This window comes from Chrysoperla carnea, chromosome 3 (genome assembly GCF_905475395.1).
Source record: "Chrysoperla carnea chromosome 3, inChrCarn1.1, whole genome shotgun sequence".
NCBI classification, from domain to species: domain Eukaryota; kingdom Metazoa; phylum Arthropoda; class Insecta; order Neuroptera; family Chrysopidae; genus Chrysoperla; species Chrysoperla carnea.
In genome coordinates this window covers 73219545-73235729 of record NC_058339.1, presented here as the reverse complement: position 1 = coordinate 73235729, position 16185 = coordinate 73219545, and the positions used below count along the sequence as shown (strand labels likewise).

At 29.9% G+C, this 16185-nt stretch overlaps 3 protein-coding genes and 2 non-coding genes across 5 annotated transcripts; 4 read left to right on the top strand and 1 right to left on the bottom strand.

The window, feature by feature from the left end:
• The first annotated feature begins 3880 nt into the window (after nt 1-3880).
• On the top strand, nt 3881-3953 carry Trnav-uac. The gene has a single exon. It is a non-coding gene; the product is annotated as a tRNA-Val (tRNA).
• Nucleotides 3954-4803: 850 nt separating this feature from the next.
• LOC123296461 (glycine-rich selenoprotein-like) lies at nt 4804-5681 on the top strand. Its single transcript, XM_044877939.1, has 4 exons — nt 4804-4942; nt 5002-5086; nt 5146-5286; nt 5352-5681. The coding sequence occupies exons 1-4, from the start codon at nt 4924-4926 to the stop codon at nt 5419-5421; spliced, it is 315 nt and encodes a 104-aa protein (XP_044733874.1). The 5' UTR covers nt 4804-4923; the 3' UTR covers nt 5422-5681.
• A 504-nt stretch (nt 5682-6185) lies between these two features.
• Nucleotides 6186-6258, top strand: Trnav-uac. Its single transcript has one exon. It is a non-coding gene; the product is annotated as a tRNA-Val (tRNA).
• Nucleotides 6259-7113: 855 nt separating this feature from the next.
• Nucleotides 7114-9874, bottom strand: LOC123295319 (surfeit locus protein 1). Its single transcript, XM_044876625.1, has 5 exons — nt 9640-9874; nt 9450-9571; nt 8516-8713; nt 8004-8177; nt 7114-7386 (listed from the first exon to the last, which is right to left on the bottom strand). The coding sequence occupies exons 1-5, from the start codon at nt 9829-9831 to the stop codon at nt 7173-7175; spliced, it is 900 nt and encodes a 299-aa protein (XP_044732560.1). The 5' UTR covers nt 9832-9874; the 3' UTR covers nt 7114-7172.
• Nucleotides 9875-10864: 990 nt separating this feature from the next.
• Nucleotides 10865-13638, top strand: LOC123295308 (protein arginine methyltransferase NDUFAF7 homolog, mitochondrial). Its single transcript, XM_044876603.1, has 5 exons — nt 10865-11185; nt 11256-11366; nt 11745-12044; nt 12315-12575; nt 13062-13638. The coding sequence occupies exons 1-5, from the start codon at nt 10922-10924 to the stop codon at nt 13407-13409; spliced, it is 1284 nt and encodes a 427-aa protein (XP_044732538.1). The 5' UTR covers nt 10865-10921; the 3' UTR covers nt 13410-13638.
• Nucleotides 13639-16185: the final 2547 nt, after the last annotated feature.

The following is a 16185-nucleotide window of genomic DNA, read 5'->3' as shown; positions in this document are numbered from 1 at the left end:
TCATTATTGCATTTAATCGAAAGAAAATACGCTTATAGTTTATCGATAATTGAAGGTCAAGGATAAGGACGAATGTCCCCTATTCCCCTTGACAATTTTTGGCTTAAGCATAGTTAGTATGTTTAATTCGATTAAATGCAACAATGGCATATTTTTAAGTCGCATTTCCTTCGAAAGCTGACGATTTTCGAAAAAATATTAGTTTTTAAAATATTAGAATCAAGTCTCTAATTTAAAGTGTTATTCTATGCCTTACCGTTTAGGATAGAAATCCGAAGAACTAGGTCCAATCTGATGTCAGAACATGATGTCCTCCATCAAACTCTGCAACTTTTGTTTAAGCTATTTTTTGATTGATAGATTAATAGATTAAAATAACCCACCCTGTAAATGACAGGGTATAAAGAAGTTAATACTTGAATTATTAATTAACGAGCCCAAAGAGGGTAAGACCAGGCTAAACTCAAAGTTGCTACGTCCTAAATTACGTATTTATGCGTTTTTAGCTTCGATAATTCACAGATAGACATTCAATTTTTCGAGTCTTTCAGAAAGCACGGAGCCAGCTTCCCCCCACCTGCCTTGCCCCGCCATCCTTGAGGACGCCCTTGTACATAATGTATATAAATTGTACAAATTATTTTAATTTGTTTATTATATTTATTATAATTAATATATAATAATAAACTATTGTAAATTTATATTTTAAGTAGCCCGTGCACGCGGTGGGGTATTAAGCCATTCAAGTGATTTCGACAATTATTAACATTTATTGATTTTTGATCCTGAGACTAATGATCATGGATATTCATCGCTTTTTGTGTAAAAAGACCACGCATTGAAATTATTTAAAACGAAAATTTGAGTAAAAGGATGTGCTGTTCAAGTTAAGGATGTGCGAGCACCAGGGCAATTTTGGATAAAGGATTTGATTTTTTTATATGAAGTTATACTAAGTAAGTCTAAATCAATTCTCAAAATTTTAGGGGGGTTGCTTAATTATTTACATAAATTAATGACTTTAAAAGTAGGCATATTTAACATTGATCTTATGAGAAAACGGTAGATGAATGATATGTTTTCATAGATTTCTCCTAAACTTCGGTGGAAATTAAAAAAAACTATTTAAATTAAAGTTAAAACCTTTAAAGTTAAAGCCATTTTCTTAGTCTAATAGTTAATAATATTTGTAGCTTTGATGGCCTGTAGCTTGAAAACTACTCGTTAGAAATTTTTGTGGTGAGGAGAGTTTTTGAACAGAACGTTCTGAAGAACATTTTGAGGGCAGATTGAAAAAGTTTCACAGAAAGCCATTCTCCTATCTAACATTTTTTTATCCCTATATATTATAAATGTGAAAGTCAGGATGTTTGTTTGTTTGTTTGTTACGCTTTCACGCATAAACTAATGAATGGATTTGAATGAAACTGAACAATAATGTAGCTCACACATCAGAATAACACATGAGCTATAATTAATAAAGAAATATTTCTTTAAAAAAAATTAAAGAATTAAATTTAATCTGGCATTATAGTGCTCCATCCATGGTCACCATTTTGAACCATAAATTAAAGATTTCTGGGAACCATAAATTAAAGATTTCTAATAAGGTAAGAAAATACTCCCGAAATATGTAGAAATGTATTTAAAGAATTCCGTAAAATAATAATTACAATGTATAGAACGCGGTAACGTAATAAATGCAATATATGTCAATGTTATTGAAAAAAAAAATGTTAATTGGCCTGTCAAATAATAATTTTTTTTTACATTTCTAAGTGATAATTATTGTTATCTATATAATATATAAAAATATACCCACAACAGCTGTTCGTTTTCTGGGTAAAGCTCAAAAATGGCTTGGAAAATGGCTTTTTTGATATGTTCGTAATAATACCGGAATGGTTTTAAAATCATAATATTAGCGAAAACTCAAAACTACGGCCTGAAAATGAATAAAATCATCTCGTAAGTGAGTTGTTGTGGTTTATGCTTTATATAAAACAGTTCTATACACATTTTTCAATGGCGTGGAAAAAAATATTTATAAAGAAATGCGGTTTTCCGGATAAGAATGGTTAAAGTTACATTTGAATTTCAAGTACTGCGATTATACACTTTACTCTATCGATTTGAAATTTGCATATATTTTAGGTAGTCATATTCTAACTGACCTGGTTACTTTTATTTTTTCGAAAATTCGATTAATTTTCCCCATTTTCATAAGCTTATGACATTTGCGAAAAAAAAGCATCCAAAAAATATGTTTTAGGCAACTTGAAATTTGTTTAATATGTAATTTTAGCATCTATTTAAGATAGAAATAATAATGTAAGATTTTTTTTGGGTTACAAAAATTTAATTTTAACAAAGACGTTGCCAAAGGGGAGATAGCAACTGCACTCCTAAAGACTCGAACCTTTTAAAAATTGTTTTGAAGTGTGTAAAAGTCATAACAATACTTACTTCGAATTTTTTTTCGCGTTTTTTACTTTTTTTAGTGTTACCAAAATGACCTTGATTACAGATATACTTTGAATGTTAATATGCGGATATAAAAGGCATGTCTTACTTTTTCAAAATCCTACATTTTAAAATCACAGTTTAATATTTCATTTATTGAAATAATAATTATATAACATTTAAAATCAATAACATATACCTACTCGTAGTTAGAGCTAAGATTTGTATATTTTTATTATAAAACTAAACTTTTTACATTTATTTCAAATTTTTGTGTATTTTATAAGACAAAAATTCGGGTTCGAGTCCCGGCTTCTGTGTAATTATTTCATTTTTTTCTATTTGTTCAAAAAATGAAATGAAAATAAGATTTGTATGTTTTTGCAAAATGGTTTAAAAAATAACAAAAAAATATAAAAATGTAAAAGTATCTAATTTTTGGATGCTACAGTTATACCTCCATTTACGCTACCCCAATTTACGCGTTTAATTTTACATTAAGGCGTTACGAAAAGGAGTCAAAACAAATAAAAACGAATTGCCTAGCGAATGAGAAACATAAGATTCTATGACATTTTAGTAAGTTTATATGCTGTATATAACATGGGAGTAATATATATTGCATAAACGAAATAGAAAGATTTTTCAAACATATTTTATACATTAAAATCCTGACTCAACGTATAATTTGAAACAAAAATAAGCAAAAAGTCATTCATGCAATGAGATATATTCCTATTTATGAGGTTCTATAAGGTTTCAATTTTTTTCACAATAATTTATATAATATGATAAGACAGGTAAAAGGTATCTAATTTATTAAAATAATATGTTAAAATAAATCTAATTAACCTTCGATTTCATTTATATGTTTTCTTCAGTTCAGTGACAATAATAAACAATTACTTTTTAATATTTGATATATAATACTAAGGTTGAGATCGGTTAGACCAAAAAAAAAAGGTCTTAGCGGATTTTCTAGATCATGGGAGCAGGATAGTTTATTTTTAGTAAATTATTTTTCACAGCATATTCTGTAATTCTGTGCCCATAATACACTATTTTCCAAAACTAATATTTTTTTGAAATTAAGTCAAAAATATCTATGTAGGGGATATATCTAAAAATATTCTGAGGAAAGAAGAATTATTGCAATGCAGCAACCACTATGGCAGCAATGAAAATTTAAAATTCTTTAACATTTGGATAGAGTTATAAAAGAGAATTGAGCATAGAACATCGATCAATCTACAAAATTGAAAATAAGGTTTTATTTGTTTTGCAATTACCATAATTTATTAGAAACTTGATAATGTTATTAATTATAATAAAAATTTCTAAACTAATAATTTAATACTTTAATAATTAATTATACATGTCTGGCTAGTTTCTTATTTCTAGACACCCTTCTCATACAGGTTCCATAGTGTAGCGGTTATCACGTCTGCTTTACACGCAGAAGGTCTCCAGTTCGATCCTGGATGGAACCATAAATTTTTTTTCAAAATTTGTTATAAAATATTGTATATATAAAAATAATTTTATTTTATGTATTATCTCTAGCAAGTTTTTTCTGTCCTATCTTATCCTTCCTTATTCCTTTATGAAATTCCATGCTTCACTCCTCATTTTCATAAGCCTGTTATGTCTAGATTTGACGAAAAATATACTCACGGTCTAAAAACGTGCCGCTTAGGAAAAAACACGTTAGACAAATAATTTAAACGAAAAAGTATCATGAATTTAAATAATATGTTTATTCGGCAAACATGTTAGTTTTTACAGATGCTTTCCTAATACTCTAGACATATATAATACTCAAAACATTATTAGGTAAGCATGTTGTTTTTACAGATGCTCTCATAATACTCTAGACATATTATTACTATTTTAATACATATTCTTCTAATTTAAGGACTTTTGACTTTTTTTCACCACTTTTCTACGAAATTTGCATTTTGTTGGTTTTATCCACGGGTACAGGGCTACGGAAGTAGATACGGGTAAAGGGCTAGCCGCGGTTAATTTTTACAAGAGATGTATCATACATAAATAAAATTTTGGTACCTATTTATTTGAATTTTACTCGTAAATTGGCGTATACACGGTCTCGAGGTATTTATTTTAGGCTAGGCACCACAAGCCTTTATACTTAGGGGAAAATTTTATTTTATACTTTTTTGTGCTTTAAATCTTAAATGCATTAAATGACATCTATTAGTCATTGTATATAATATACTACAGACTTCAATTGTTTGTAGGTCGAGCAATTACATTAAATTTGTAATGACATCTATCGAGAATGATTAATGAGAGCCTATTGGAGGTTATTGCTATGAAATTGCGTGTCATAATAATGGTGTCATGCTGACAAAATTATTGAATGTGTTTTACAATAAAACACATTATGTTATTTTTAATTATAGAATAATATAATTTTAATAATCTAAATAATACAAAATGCCTTACGTCGCAAAAGGTACTTGTTTAATATTATTTTATTCATATTTTCTAAAAGAAATTTTACAATCTTTACAGATGGGACAGTTCACAATAGTCGCCCATGGAATTTAGAAAGATTCGTGGAAATATTTTGGGCATTTATTGCTTTTATTCAATTATTGTAAGTTACAATTACTACGAGTCTGTAAACTTTAAATTTAAATTTTAAAAAATTTTCAGCTTCAAAACTTTAACTGATCCAGTTTTAAGTGGTTTCGCTGATTTTAACAATCGTCGTAATGGTCCCGGAGGTGGACCTGGAGGAGGAGGAGGTGGATGGGGTGGAGGTCGAGGGGGACCAGGTGGTGGAGGTCGTGGAGGGTAAATAATATTAAATATCATTTTTTACACATTATTTTTTTTTTACACATAATTTCTTTTTATAGGCCTCAGAGAAGAATTGGACGAATTGCAACCATTTCAGATTGCCAAACTCCTATGGCTGGTGGTGGGTGAGCTCGTTAAACCCTTTATATAATGGTTAACACTATTATTAAAGGGCGTAAAACAAACTGCTTCATTTACGTTATACAAATTCAAAATTTTTGATTCTTTACGATAAATAATTATAATAATAATTTAAATTCAATTTCGATGTACATTTTTGTGTAACACTATGACGTAATTAATGTTTTTAGTGTGACGTTTAATTCATAAACCATTACAGGGTGGAATTAAATCGATTTTAAAACTTTTTTAATTACGTTTTAGAAATGAAGTTTATATATAAATTAGATTTAAGTAAATAAATTGTATAAAAAGATTATAGCCAATAAATTATTTGTAATTTTAATATTTTGATTTAATTTATTATTTCGAAACCCTTATATTATTATCCCCTATTATGACTATGAAAATTATAGGTACTTTAGAGGTGATATGTGAAAGTTAACAAAACATTACGAGCGTATTTCTTGTACAATTTTAAGTCTAAATTGTTGCGCGAAACTCAATTGTTAAACGCGTGAAATTGAACAGTATCTGGGTCGTATTGTTGTACACAGCTTGTTGACTTTTTTATTATTTGCTCCACTAACTATATATTTGATCTATGATGTGCCTCTCGAATCACGAAACACTCTGTTTAATAAGTAGTTTATGTTATTTTTATTCGCAAATAAAAAGGATTCATATTTCAATGAGTTAGTTTTGAAGTAATATTATTTAATTTCGTAAGTTTTATCTAGAATATAACTTATAAAAATAGCTGTGTTACCATAGGTTCCATAGTGTAGCGGTTATCACGTCTGCTTTACACGCAGAAGGTCTCCAGTTCGATCCTGGATGGAACCATAAATTTTTTTTATTTTGAACGTAAATTATTAGAAATTTTATATTGAGTATTAATTAAAAATATCGAAAAACAGTACACATTTTGTGACGCAGAGCACATATAAAGGATAGTAATGAAAGAATGTTTGGAGAGCACGGAAGATTATGAAAGTTAAAAATTATTTAAATAAATAATTTTTAACTTTCATAATCTTCCGTGCTCTCCAAACATTATTTCATTACTATCCTCTATATGTGCTCTGCGTCACAAAATGTGTACTGTTTTACCATTCTTAGTGATATAGCTATATGTACTGTTATAGTAATATCAACTAGAATGGTAAAAACCGTGAAAATTTCGTGACGATGAGATACATTCATCGTTTTTGACAAAAATATTCGTGTAGACTCTCCAACAGCTTTTTGTAAAATTTAGTACATTTTTTTTCCGCCAATGTGTAATCGTTGAATTACTGAATGGACGTTCTTCGTAAGTGTATTTGGTACATTATCGTCTAGCGACGGCCTTGTTTATTTATAAAATTTTCAATTTTAAAAATTGAAAATATTTGTGAACAAAAAAGTAATCAAATGGGATAGACTCGATGCCAAGCGACTGCTTTCAGTTCAAATTGTAATTTAATAATTTCAATATTAGTTTTAATAACTAAATTGTTAATAACTCATTTCTTAGTCTGCGTTAGATAACAGACAGATTATTTTAATGAATGTTTCTTTAGTAGGACGTCTCTTTGCCGAATAATGACCGACTACGAAAGTGACCAGAAATTCGGCTTTGCCGACTAGTCGGAACATCACTAATATAAAAAACTTAAAACTTGTCGATCAAAAAAAGGTAAAAATAAAAAACTTATGTTTTTGATAAAATAAATAATCTTTATTTCAACTTATTCATTTCTAAATGCCCATAAAATTTATAATAGAGGTAATTTTCTAATAAACATTCGATGCCACATCAGTCCAGTAAACGCTGACAACGAAAACCATGTGAAAATATACGATAAATGTTCATTTCGCAACGTAATCCTTGTTTGTCCACCAATTGGACCTCCGTCAATTGTACAATCTGTAATTGCTTCAATATAAATTGGTTCTGCAGCTGTATATCGACACATTGATTCTAAATCTCTGCAAAAAATAATAAATTTAATAAAAATTATCAGATCTAAAAGACTTAAATAAATCTAGGGCCAGACACAATTATAATAATATATATAAGAAGGATACCGCAAATGGGTCCCTAGCGCCTAGACCCAAGGGGTCCTCTGTGCCCTCCTTAGTACAATCGAATGGCCTAGCTGTGGTTATACACACTTTCCAGTGTTGTGTTTGCAGGTGGAATTAACGCCAGAGTTTCTCGGCATCCAGATCAGTCTGCCTGTGTTTTAAGTGTCAGGCGATTCAATACCTGGAAGCATTCATAGACTATCCTTGATTGAAATCTTGACGCCTTAAAAGGTCCGAAGTGCGACCTCACTATCTGAAAAGATGCTGATATATACCCCACTGTAATCTTTCTTGTTCTGATCTGGGCACCGCCAAGCACAGTATACTCCAAAAAAATAAAAACGCGACACTGACAAAGAAAACAATTCGTCAGAACCAAGAGATTGAACTTTTTCTCCTTTTACAAATGATTTTGAATTTGATGATTGCCATGACAACAGTTCTAGTCTTAGAAGTAAATTGGAGTAGCGCATCTTTAAACACACTTCTTTACCCCAAGTATATGTTAAAATACTCACCGATATAGCCATGATCTTGATTCTGGTATATTTTTTGGTGTGAACGTTGGACGTGGTTCATTTAACCGTACAATACCAGTTACGACCAATTCCTTATCGACTTGCCCTTCAGGTCGAGTTCGTGGATCTTTTTTATTTGATGGAACCCATCCACGATTTACAAGTATTGTCAAACTGTTTTTAATAATTTTGTTGAATTAAAAAATTATTGAATAATTTACAAAATATTGATTACGATTTCCAAGTTGATAAAAATTTGTGTGAGTCGGTATGTTTTCCCTAGGATTGCTATCTCAAAGTTCTGAGAAATCGGGAGATAAACTAAAAAAGTAAAAAATATCCCATGATGTTTGATATTGATAGCCCGGGTAAACCATACGATTTCTGAAGCCTTTATACTATATCTGTAGGGATGGAAACCCTAAATTCATTACGAAATATCGAAATGACGATTTATCGACTATTAAACATTTGTCGACCTGGATATCGTAAGACGTTAAAAAAAAACTTACTCTCTATCAGACAATTTAAACGGCGTAATAACTAAATACCCTGAAGTTCCAAATTTACTTTGTGAGATCAAACTACTCTGTGTAGCGGCATCCCCATTAATAATTAATGATCGTGGTCCTAAATAAATTTCTTTTGAATAATCAAAATGCCCTTTGACTGTTACCGGATAATATTCCAAATCCTTTAATTCGTTTAAACTGAAATTTTAATTCGGCATTAATAAACGGTAAGTAGTTTCAAAAATGATTCGTGAGAACAAGCTTTTTATATCCTGTATTTAAAAAAATATACAGAGTGCTTTTCTAAAATAATCTATCCTGTATTTATTTTCAATCTAAAATAAATACAGGATATTTCAACAATTAACTCTGTAAATTATCTATTTTACCTTGTTTAGAATTTATGTTATAAAAGCTTATTTTTACTCTATAAAATCTTAGCCCTAGAGCCCGTGACAGTAAAACTGCACTTACACGGATTTCGAAATTTCGCATATGAATCGATACTGTTTAACGATGGGTATAATATAGACTAGGTGTGCCAGGGTTTATCCTGGCAGAAATATTTATTTCCAGAATTTTTTTATTTTTTACTAATGCGACAGATATGTTGGTCAAGTTTTGAGCTGCGACACAGAACAAAGAACAAATTTAAAAAACATGTAATTCCGCGATAAGGGTAAAATTTTATTGGATTTATAAAATAAAAGTCTCTAACAAATTAATTTCCATGATAGTGCAAAATACTTGTAATTAATAAAAATATAAAAATTTATAAAAATATTTCTGTCAGGATAAACCTTGACACACCTAGTCTATATTGTACCTATAGTTAAAAAGTATTGATTCATATGCGAAATTTCGAAAACCGTGTAAGCCCGTGTCCGAGCTTCCTGCTTATCTTTTATTGGATTAAAAATATTTATTAGCTTACTCTTCAGGCAATGGAATTGGTGTAGTTTCATGTCGTGCCTTTAAATCAGCTAACAAATTTTCCTTCCATTGTTTACGCTGTATTTGCCAAACTCCTAAACCGAATGTTGTCGTTGGAATTAACTACAACGTAAGAAAATTTAGGACTTTAATTTTGTTTTATGGATTGTAATTTGAATTTTATATCTAACCAATAAGAACCATCCCAAAGGTCCAATTTCTTGACTTTCTGATTGTGTTGGATTACGTAAATTAGGTTTAGCTTGTTTTGTTGTTACAAAACGATTCACTATGAGATTCGGCTTAATATTATTATCCTGCTTAATAATAAATAATCCATATTTACTAAACTTATTCAAAAATTGTTTATGTAATTTAAACATTATTTTTAATCAAAGGTTGTAAAACAATATGGACATAACCTCACAATACTAAGATAATATAAAAGGAAGGTATTCCAATCCTGTCCTCGGTTGACATATTAACTGTCAACTAAAGTACTTTCATGCTAACTCCCAAAATAACAAAAAAATTTTATTATACTTTATAGATATCTAACATATTCTTAATACTGAGAACAAGTAAATTAGTAATATCATTTAAAAATCAAGATGTTACAATATTATTGCAATAATCTAAATAATTTATTTGCGAACAGTCTTTGTAGAAGTACGCATATATTTCGAGAACAAAAAACCACAAGATTTTGGTTCCATCATTGCACCAGGGATGTAAAAGCAAGAATGTAAGGAAATGAATTTCCCCAAAACATTATCGCGTAATTTGTGGCATTCAGGAAAAATAAGTAAGTGTTTAACAGCTTCCTGAATAATTCTTGCTAAAAACTCATGAACATTCTGCTGATGCAATAATGATTTTCCGTTAGTGAAAACTTCTTTGGCTTTTCAGAAGTTTATATACTGTCTCACTAGGATGTTTTAAGTCACCACGATTTATTGCAGCTGCTCAGCCATAGCTTGCAGTTGATAAAGTTACTGGAGACTAAGTTGTTCTTTCACATACTTTGCAATCAGAGGATGAAACAAATAGGTACTGCCCAATCACAAAGGTAATACAGTCCATATTTTTGAATTACTGTTAATTCTCAATTATCAGGTATTTTGATGATATATTGTGTTTCAACAGCTAAACAATGATCATGCTCTTAATTTTTTGACGCAGAAATTCGAATATATTATTATTATATATATTCGAATATTAGAATATACTTTTATCAATTGAAATGTTAATTTTTTTAATCGCTTTATTAAAAAATATTTTTTATTATTGTGGGAGTTAGCATGGAAGTATTTTAGTTGACAGTTAGTTAGTATGTTGAATGATTGGAATACCTTCTCTTTATATTATCTTAAACAATACAATTCTAATTTGACAGACAACACATTGGGATCGGTTTTGCAAATAAAAATAATTCAAAATTTCTAAATGGTATAAAAATAAATTTCTGTAAAAATGTTACGGAAAATTTTATCGCATACACCCAAGCAATTTTATTGTACAATAGCAAAGAATACTCATAAAAATGCATTGAATGAAACAAATAAATTAACTCGAGAACTGGCGGCACGAATGAAATTAACTGGCCCCATAACAGTTGCTGATTATATGAAAGAAGTTTTAACGAATCCATCATTGGGTTATTATATGAATCGGGATGTTTTTGGTGAGCGTGGTGATTTTGTTACATCACCAGAAATGGGACAAATGTTTGGGGAGGTATTAACACACACAAAAATTCATTCTTCATTAAAATTTTCTATGAAAATGTATTTTACTTGACTTACAGTTGATTGCTGTATGGTTTATAAGTGAATTAGAAAAAATAGGTGACCCAACTCCTTTGCAAATAATTGAACTAGGTCCAGGAAGAGGTACATTAGCTGCAGACGTCTTAAGGGTAAAAAAATAAGGAAGTTTTCGAATCGTTCCATTTAAAAATAATTGTTATGCGACTATTATAATTTTTTTAAATTATTGCGGTGTTAAACGTTAGTTTACGCAATTCACTAAAGACTGCAGATACATAAAAGTATCATAAGTTTGGAGCGGTCTAAATAAGAACCTATGCATTATACAGAAAAAAGTTACAAATAAAAGTTATAGAAAATGTTGCGCGGTTGCACGATTCACGAGATATTTAATAAAACGTTGTTTCCAAGAAAACCGTGTCCTCTCGTACTGCTAAATTGAAACATATTCCAACGAGAAAAAAACTTCTTAAAATATAAAATATTTTTAATATTATTTTAAATTTATATCATAAATTTAAAAATAGGTATTTCGTCACATCCAAAAAGATCGATATCCTTTTATAAGTTTGCATTTAGTTGAAGTTAGCCCGTATATGCGAGAAATTCAAGCGAAAACATTACGAGTGAGCCTGAATGAAGAATACTCAATACAACACAATACAAAAACAAATAGTTCAAATATCGAAGTAAATCATTCGAAAACCGGTGTGACCCCGGATGGATTATATGTGTATTGGTACGATTCAATTGAAGATGTGCCTAAAAATTTTTCTATTTTGGTTGCACATGAATTTTTTGATGTTTTACCAATACATAAAATTAAGGTATGTTGTATTTTCTATGTCTTGTAATTTTGATACATTAAAGTAGCAGCAAATAAGGAAAAAATTGAATCTTACTTTTTCCCCCAAAACTGAATCTTCCATTTTTATTATAAGACACTTATTACAGGGTGATATCTTGCTACAAAAAATTTCTCATTTGTTCCTCTTTGGCCAAAAAATTTTTTCTTAGATTCATTACTACCGATTAATAAATTATAAAAAAATTGGTTGGAAGTAAAATCGTAAAAATTAATTTTTATGTTGTTTTAGAAAACCGCAAATGGTTGGCGTGAAATATTAATTGATTATAGTGAAAAAGATAAACAATTTAAATATGTTTTATCACCAACGGCTACAGCAATAAGCTCATCAAAATTAATCGACGAATTACATGAAGATCGTAATGAATTTGAAATATCACCAAAAGCATTAACGATTATTGAGCATATTGCATCCAGATTCGAAAATGATGGTGGTATTGGATTAATTGTAGATTATGGGCATATGGGTGACAAACGTGATACATTTAGAGTAAGTTTTATGAAAAATGCTTAGCCAAAAGTTGTCAAGGGCAATAGAGGATATTCGTCTGTGTCCATGATTTGGACCTACAATTATCAATAATCTTTAAGGGTACTTTCTTTCGATTAAATGAAATAAATGATTTATTTTTAACTCCCATTTCCTCCGAAAGCTAACAGCTAAGTTTTTCGAAAAAATTTTAACAAAACTTGTTAGTTCTTTTATGTGATCAATTTTATAATTTAAAGCTTTATACTATATCTTACCGTTTTGGATCTTATTTGGTTGTTAAAGAAAGTCGAAGAATTAGGTCCAATCTGGTGCCAGAACATGATGTCCTCCATCAAACTACAAAACGATCTATTAGCCATTATAGATTAAAATAACCCATCCTGTATATTTAAAGACTTTCGAAAAACACAGATAACAATTCAACCTGACACAGCACCGGTGCTATCAATATTCCGATACTTTTGAAAATAATTCTTTTTTTAGGCATACAAAAAACATAAACAATATAATCCGTTACTAAATCCTGGAACAGCGGATTTAACGGCCGATGTGGATTTTAAACAACTGATAAAATACGCTACCAAAGATCAAAAACTCTTAGCATTTGGACCAGTGACACAAAGTGCATTCTTAAATTCATTAGGTATTAAGATACGTTTAGATATGCTAATTAAAAATGCCAAAAATCAACAACAAATCGATTCATTGAAGCAAGCGTACAAAGTGATGACTGATGCCGATCAAATGGGTGAACGTTTTAAATTCATTTCACTATTTCCTAGTATACTCGGCGAGCATTTAAAAAAATTTCCAGTTGCCGGATTTCAATAAGAAAAATCATCATATTGTGTTCTTTGTTAAATTAGGGCCATTTTAATATGGGATTCCTTTTCCTCCTAGAGCAAAACGTAATAACGACTTTTTTTCGATTAAGGTTTCTAATCTTAAGAATTTGAATGTGAAGTATTCACTCCTTAAGGATCATGAAATTATTAAAAAAATTATAAGAATAAATTTATAACATTGCGAGGATAAATTTGCTCATTTTATATTCGTTCACTCCTCCCATTTATTAAACTGGCTCTAAATGTAAATTTTAGTTTTTTAGATTTATTTTTTAAATTTGTTGTTCAAATAAATGATTTACATTTTGACTGCTTTTGTGTTTTTTTCCTACAAAATTTTCTAATGTTACACGAAAAAGGTGAAAAATTGTTTTGTTACCTTTTAAAAATCGAATTAATTTTTATAGTTGCATCAGTGAATATTTTTACTCGGAAGTATCCAAGAACAGCTCAGATTTTGATAAATTTTTTTTTAAAAAGTGTCTTTTTTTAAATTATTTAAAATCAGAAACTTTCAGATGGAGGAAATATTATGAGAGAGTAAAAAGTAATGTCCCAACTGATATATCCACACTCAGTCTAAATCACTGATGATAGAAGCTTAAAATTTCGAGAGGATATGGATTTTATACTGTATAGTCTCATTTAGCAAAGGATTTTTCGAAATAAATTTTCTAAAAGGATGAAGTAGGAGATGAAATTTGTATCTAAATACAGTGGAACTTGATTAAGTGGGACCTGGATAAGAGAGAAACCCCCGTAACTAAAACTCAATCTTAAGTCCCAACTCTTTGGCACTGAATTACCCCTTTTAGTGGGACGAACCTCTATGTCTGAGATTCGTTCTTTCGATTTTATCGTCATAGTTACCTTTATAAGTGATACAGAAAGAGAATTTTACATGCATTAACCTCTGTAACTTAGAACTGAGATAACATCGTTTTGTTTTTTTTACTTACTTATTCTTATTCTATCCGCAAATTCTTCACTTAACTAATTTGGAGCCACAATGATCTTCAGGTTTAGTTTTGCTTTACTATCATACGAATGTTTATTTGAAAAATGCCGAAACGAAAGCTCAGATCGTTATCAGTACGTGAAAAACTGAAGTTAATATCCGTTTATGAAAGTGGGAAGGCACGCGATGAAGTTTGTGTCAAATTTAATGTGCAAAAATCTACGCTTTGTAGAATAATTCAGAATAAAGATAAAATTCATTCACAATGTTCTGAAAGACAAGGAAAACTAAAACGTGTACGCGTTTATCAGAATATCCTGAACTTAAACAGTGTTTGTTAACATGGGTCAAGCAACTTCGTAACAAAAACGTTCCGGTAGGTGAACCGACGATTAAAGAAAAGGCAAAAGATTTCGCGCGGAGGCTCGGTATTTATAATTTTTGTAGTAGCAATGATATTGATAATATGTTATTTTATTTAATAATCGCATCTCTATAACTGAAATAACCTGTATTCTGGCCTCTAAGAATGGAACCCTCTGTAAATGAGACAGATATTTATTTCTACCTGGATATCTGAGACACTGGGTAAGTGTAATACTTCTATAAGTGAAACTTTGCAGTTCCCTTGAAGTCTCACTTAGCCAGGTTCCACTGTATGTTCAAACCGTCATTTTTGAGTTCAATTCTTAAACCGATTTTAAAAATTATTTCTCCAATAGAATGCTACATTATCAGCAAGTAACATGAGCTGTATATTATTTTCAAAAAAAAAACTGAGTTAGAGAATTAAAAATTTCTAAATATGCTGAATTACTGTTCATAGATAAAATATAGTAGGAAATCAGATAAAATGTAGTAGTTTTTAACGGTGTCTAATTTTGTCGACTTGATTGCTAGCGCCACGGACAAACTGTTCGGGTACTAAAAGCCGATCCTAACTGTGTCTATGGAAGATAACACTGCATGGTGTCAATGAAATGTCTTTTGGAGGTAGTGGCTTCTAAGCCCTTCTTCCCCATTTCAATAAAAAGTGTAACAGTACGAAATATTGTATGAGGGAAATAATCCTTGAGTAATGGAGCTCTGATGAATAATTATTGTTTTTATAGTGTCGCGTCGCCACATCCCAAAATACACTCAGCATTAAAAAATCGATTTTTCTGAACAAGTTTATTTAATTTAAGAAAAATGATACTTGGATCAATATGGTTCTACCATCACGATGCATCGTCTTATACACCTCCCTAAAAATAAACAATTAAGAAAACTTTTCCAAAGTCAATGTTTATATAAAATCATAACTACAATATACTTGATTGGGTTTGTAAATATAAACAATCATGCCGTGATGGAGCTGACCATTAAAAGTCGGATCATCTACTTTTTATTAAGCGAATTATACCGCATTCATAAATTATAGTAGAAATTATTTTTATACCTTAAGAGAAACATTTCGATTTTAATATTATTATACCTATTAAATTATTAAAATTGCAGTTTAAAACTCTTTACCACGAGGGAAAGGCGGAATTCAAAACCATTCGAATTACACTGGTGGAAAAAATATTTGGAGAAAGAATAAGTCTTAAAAACTCTGAAAATGTCTTGGGAACTCTGAATTTCTCAATGTTTTTGGACTGTCTAATTCAGAGTTATTCAGACTTAGACAGTCCAAAAACGTTTAGAAATTCAGAGTTATTCAGAGTTCCTACCCAGCTAGCATTCAAGTCAGAAAGACTTTTTGAAGGGATTATTCCCAAGATGTCAGTTTAGAGTTCCAAAAATATGACGTCTTAACAAC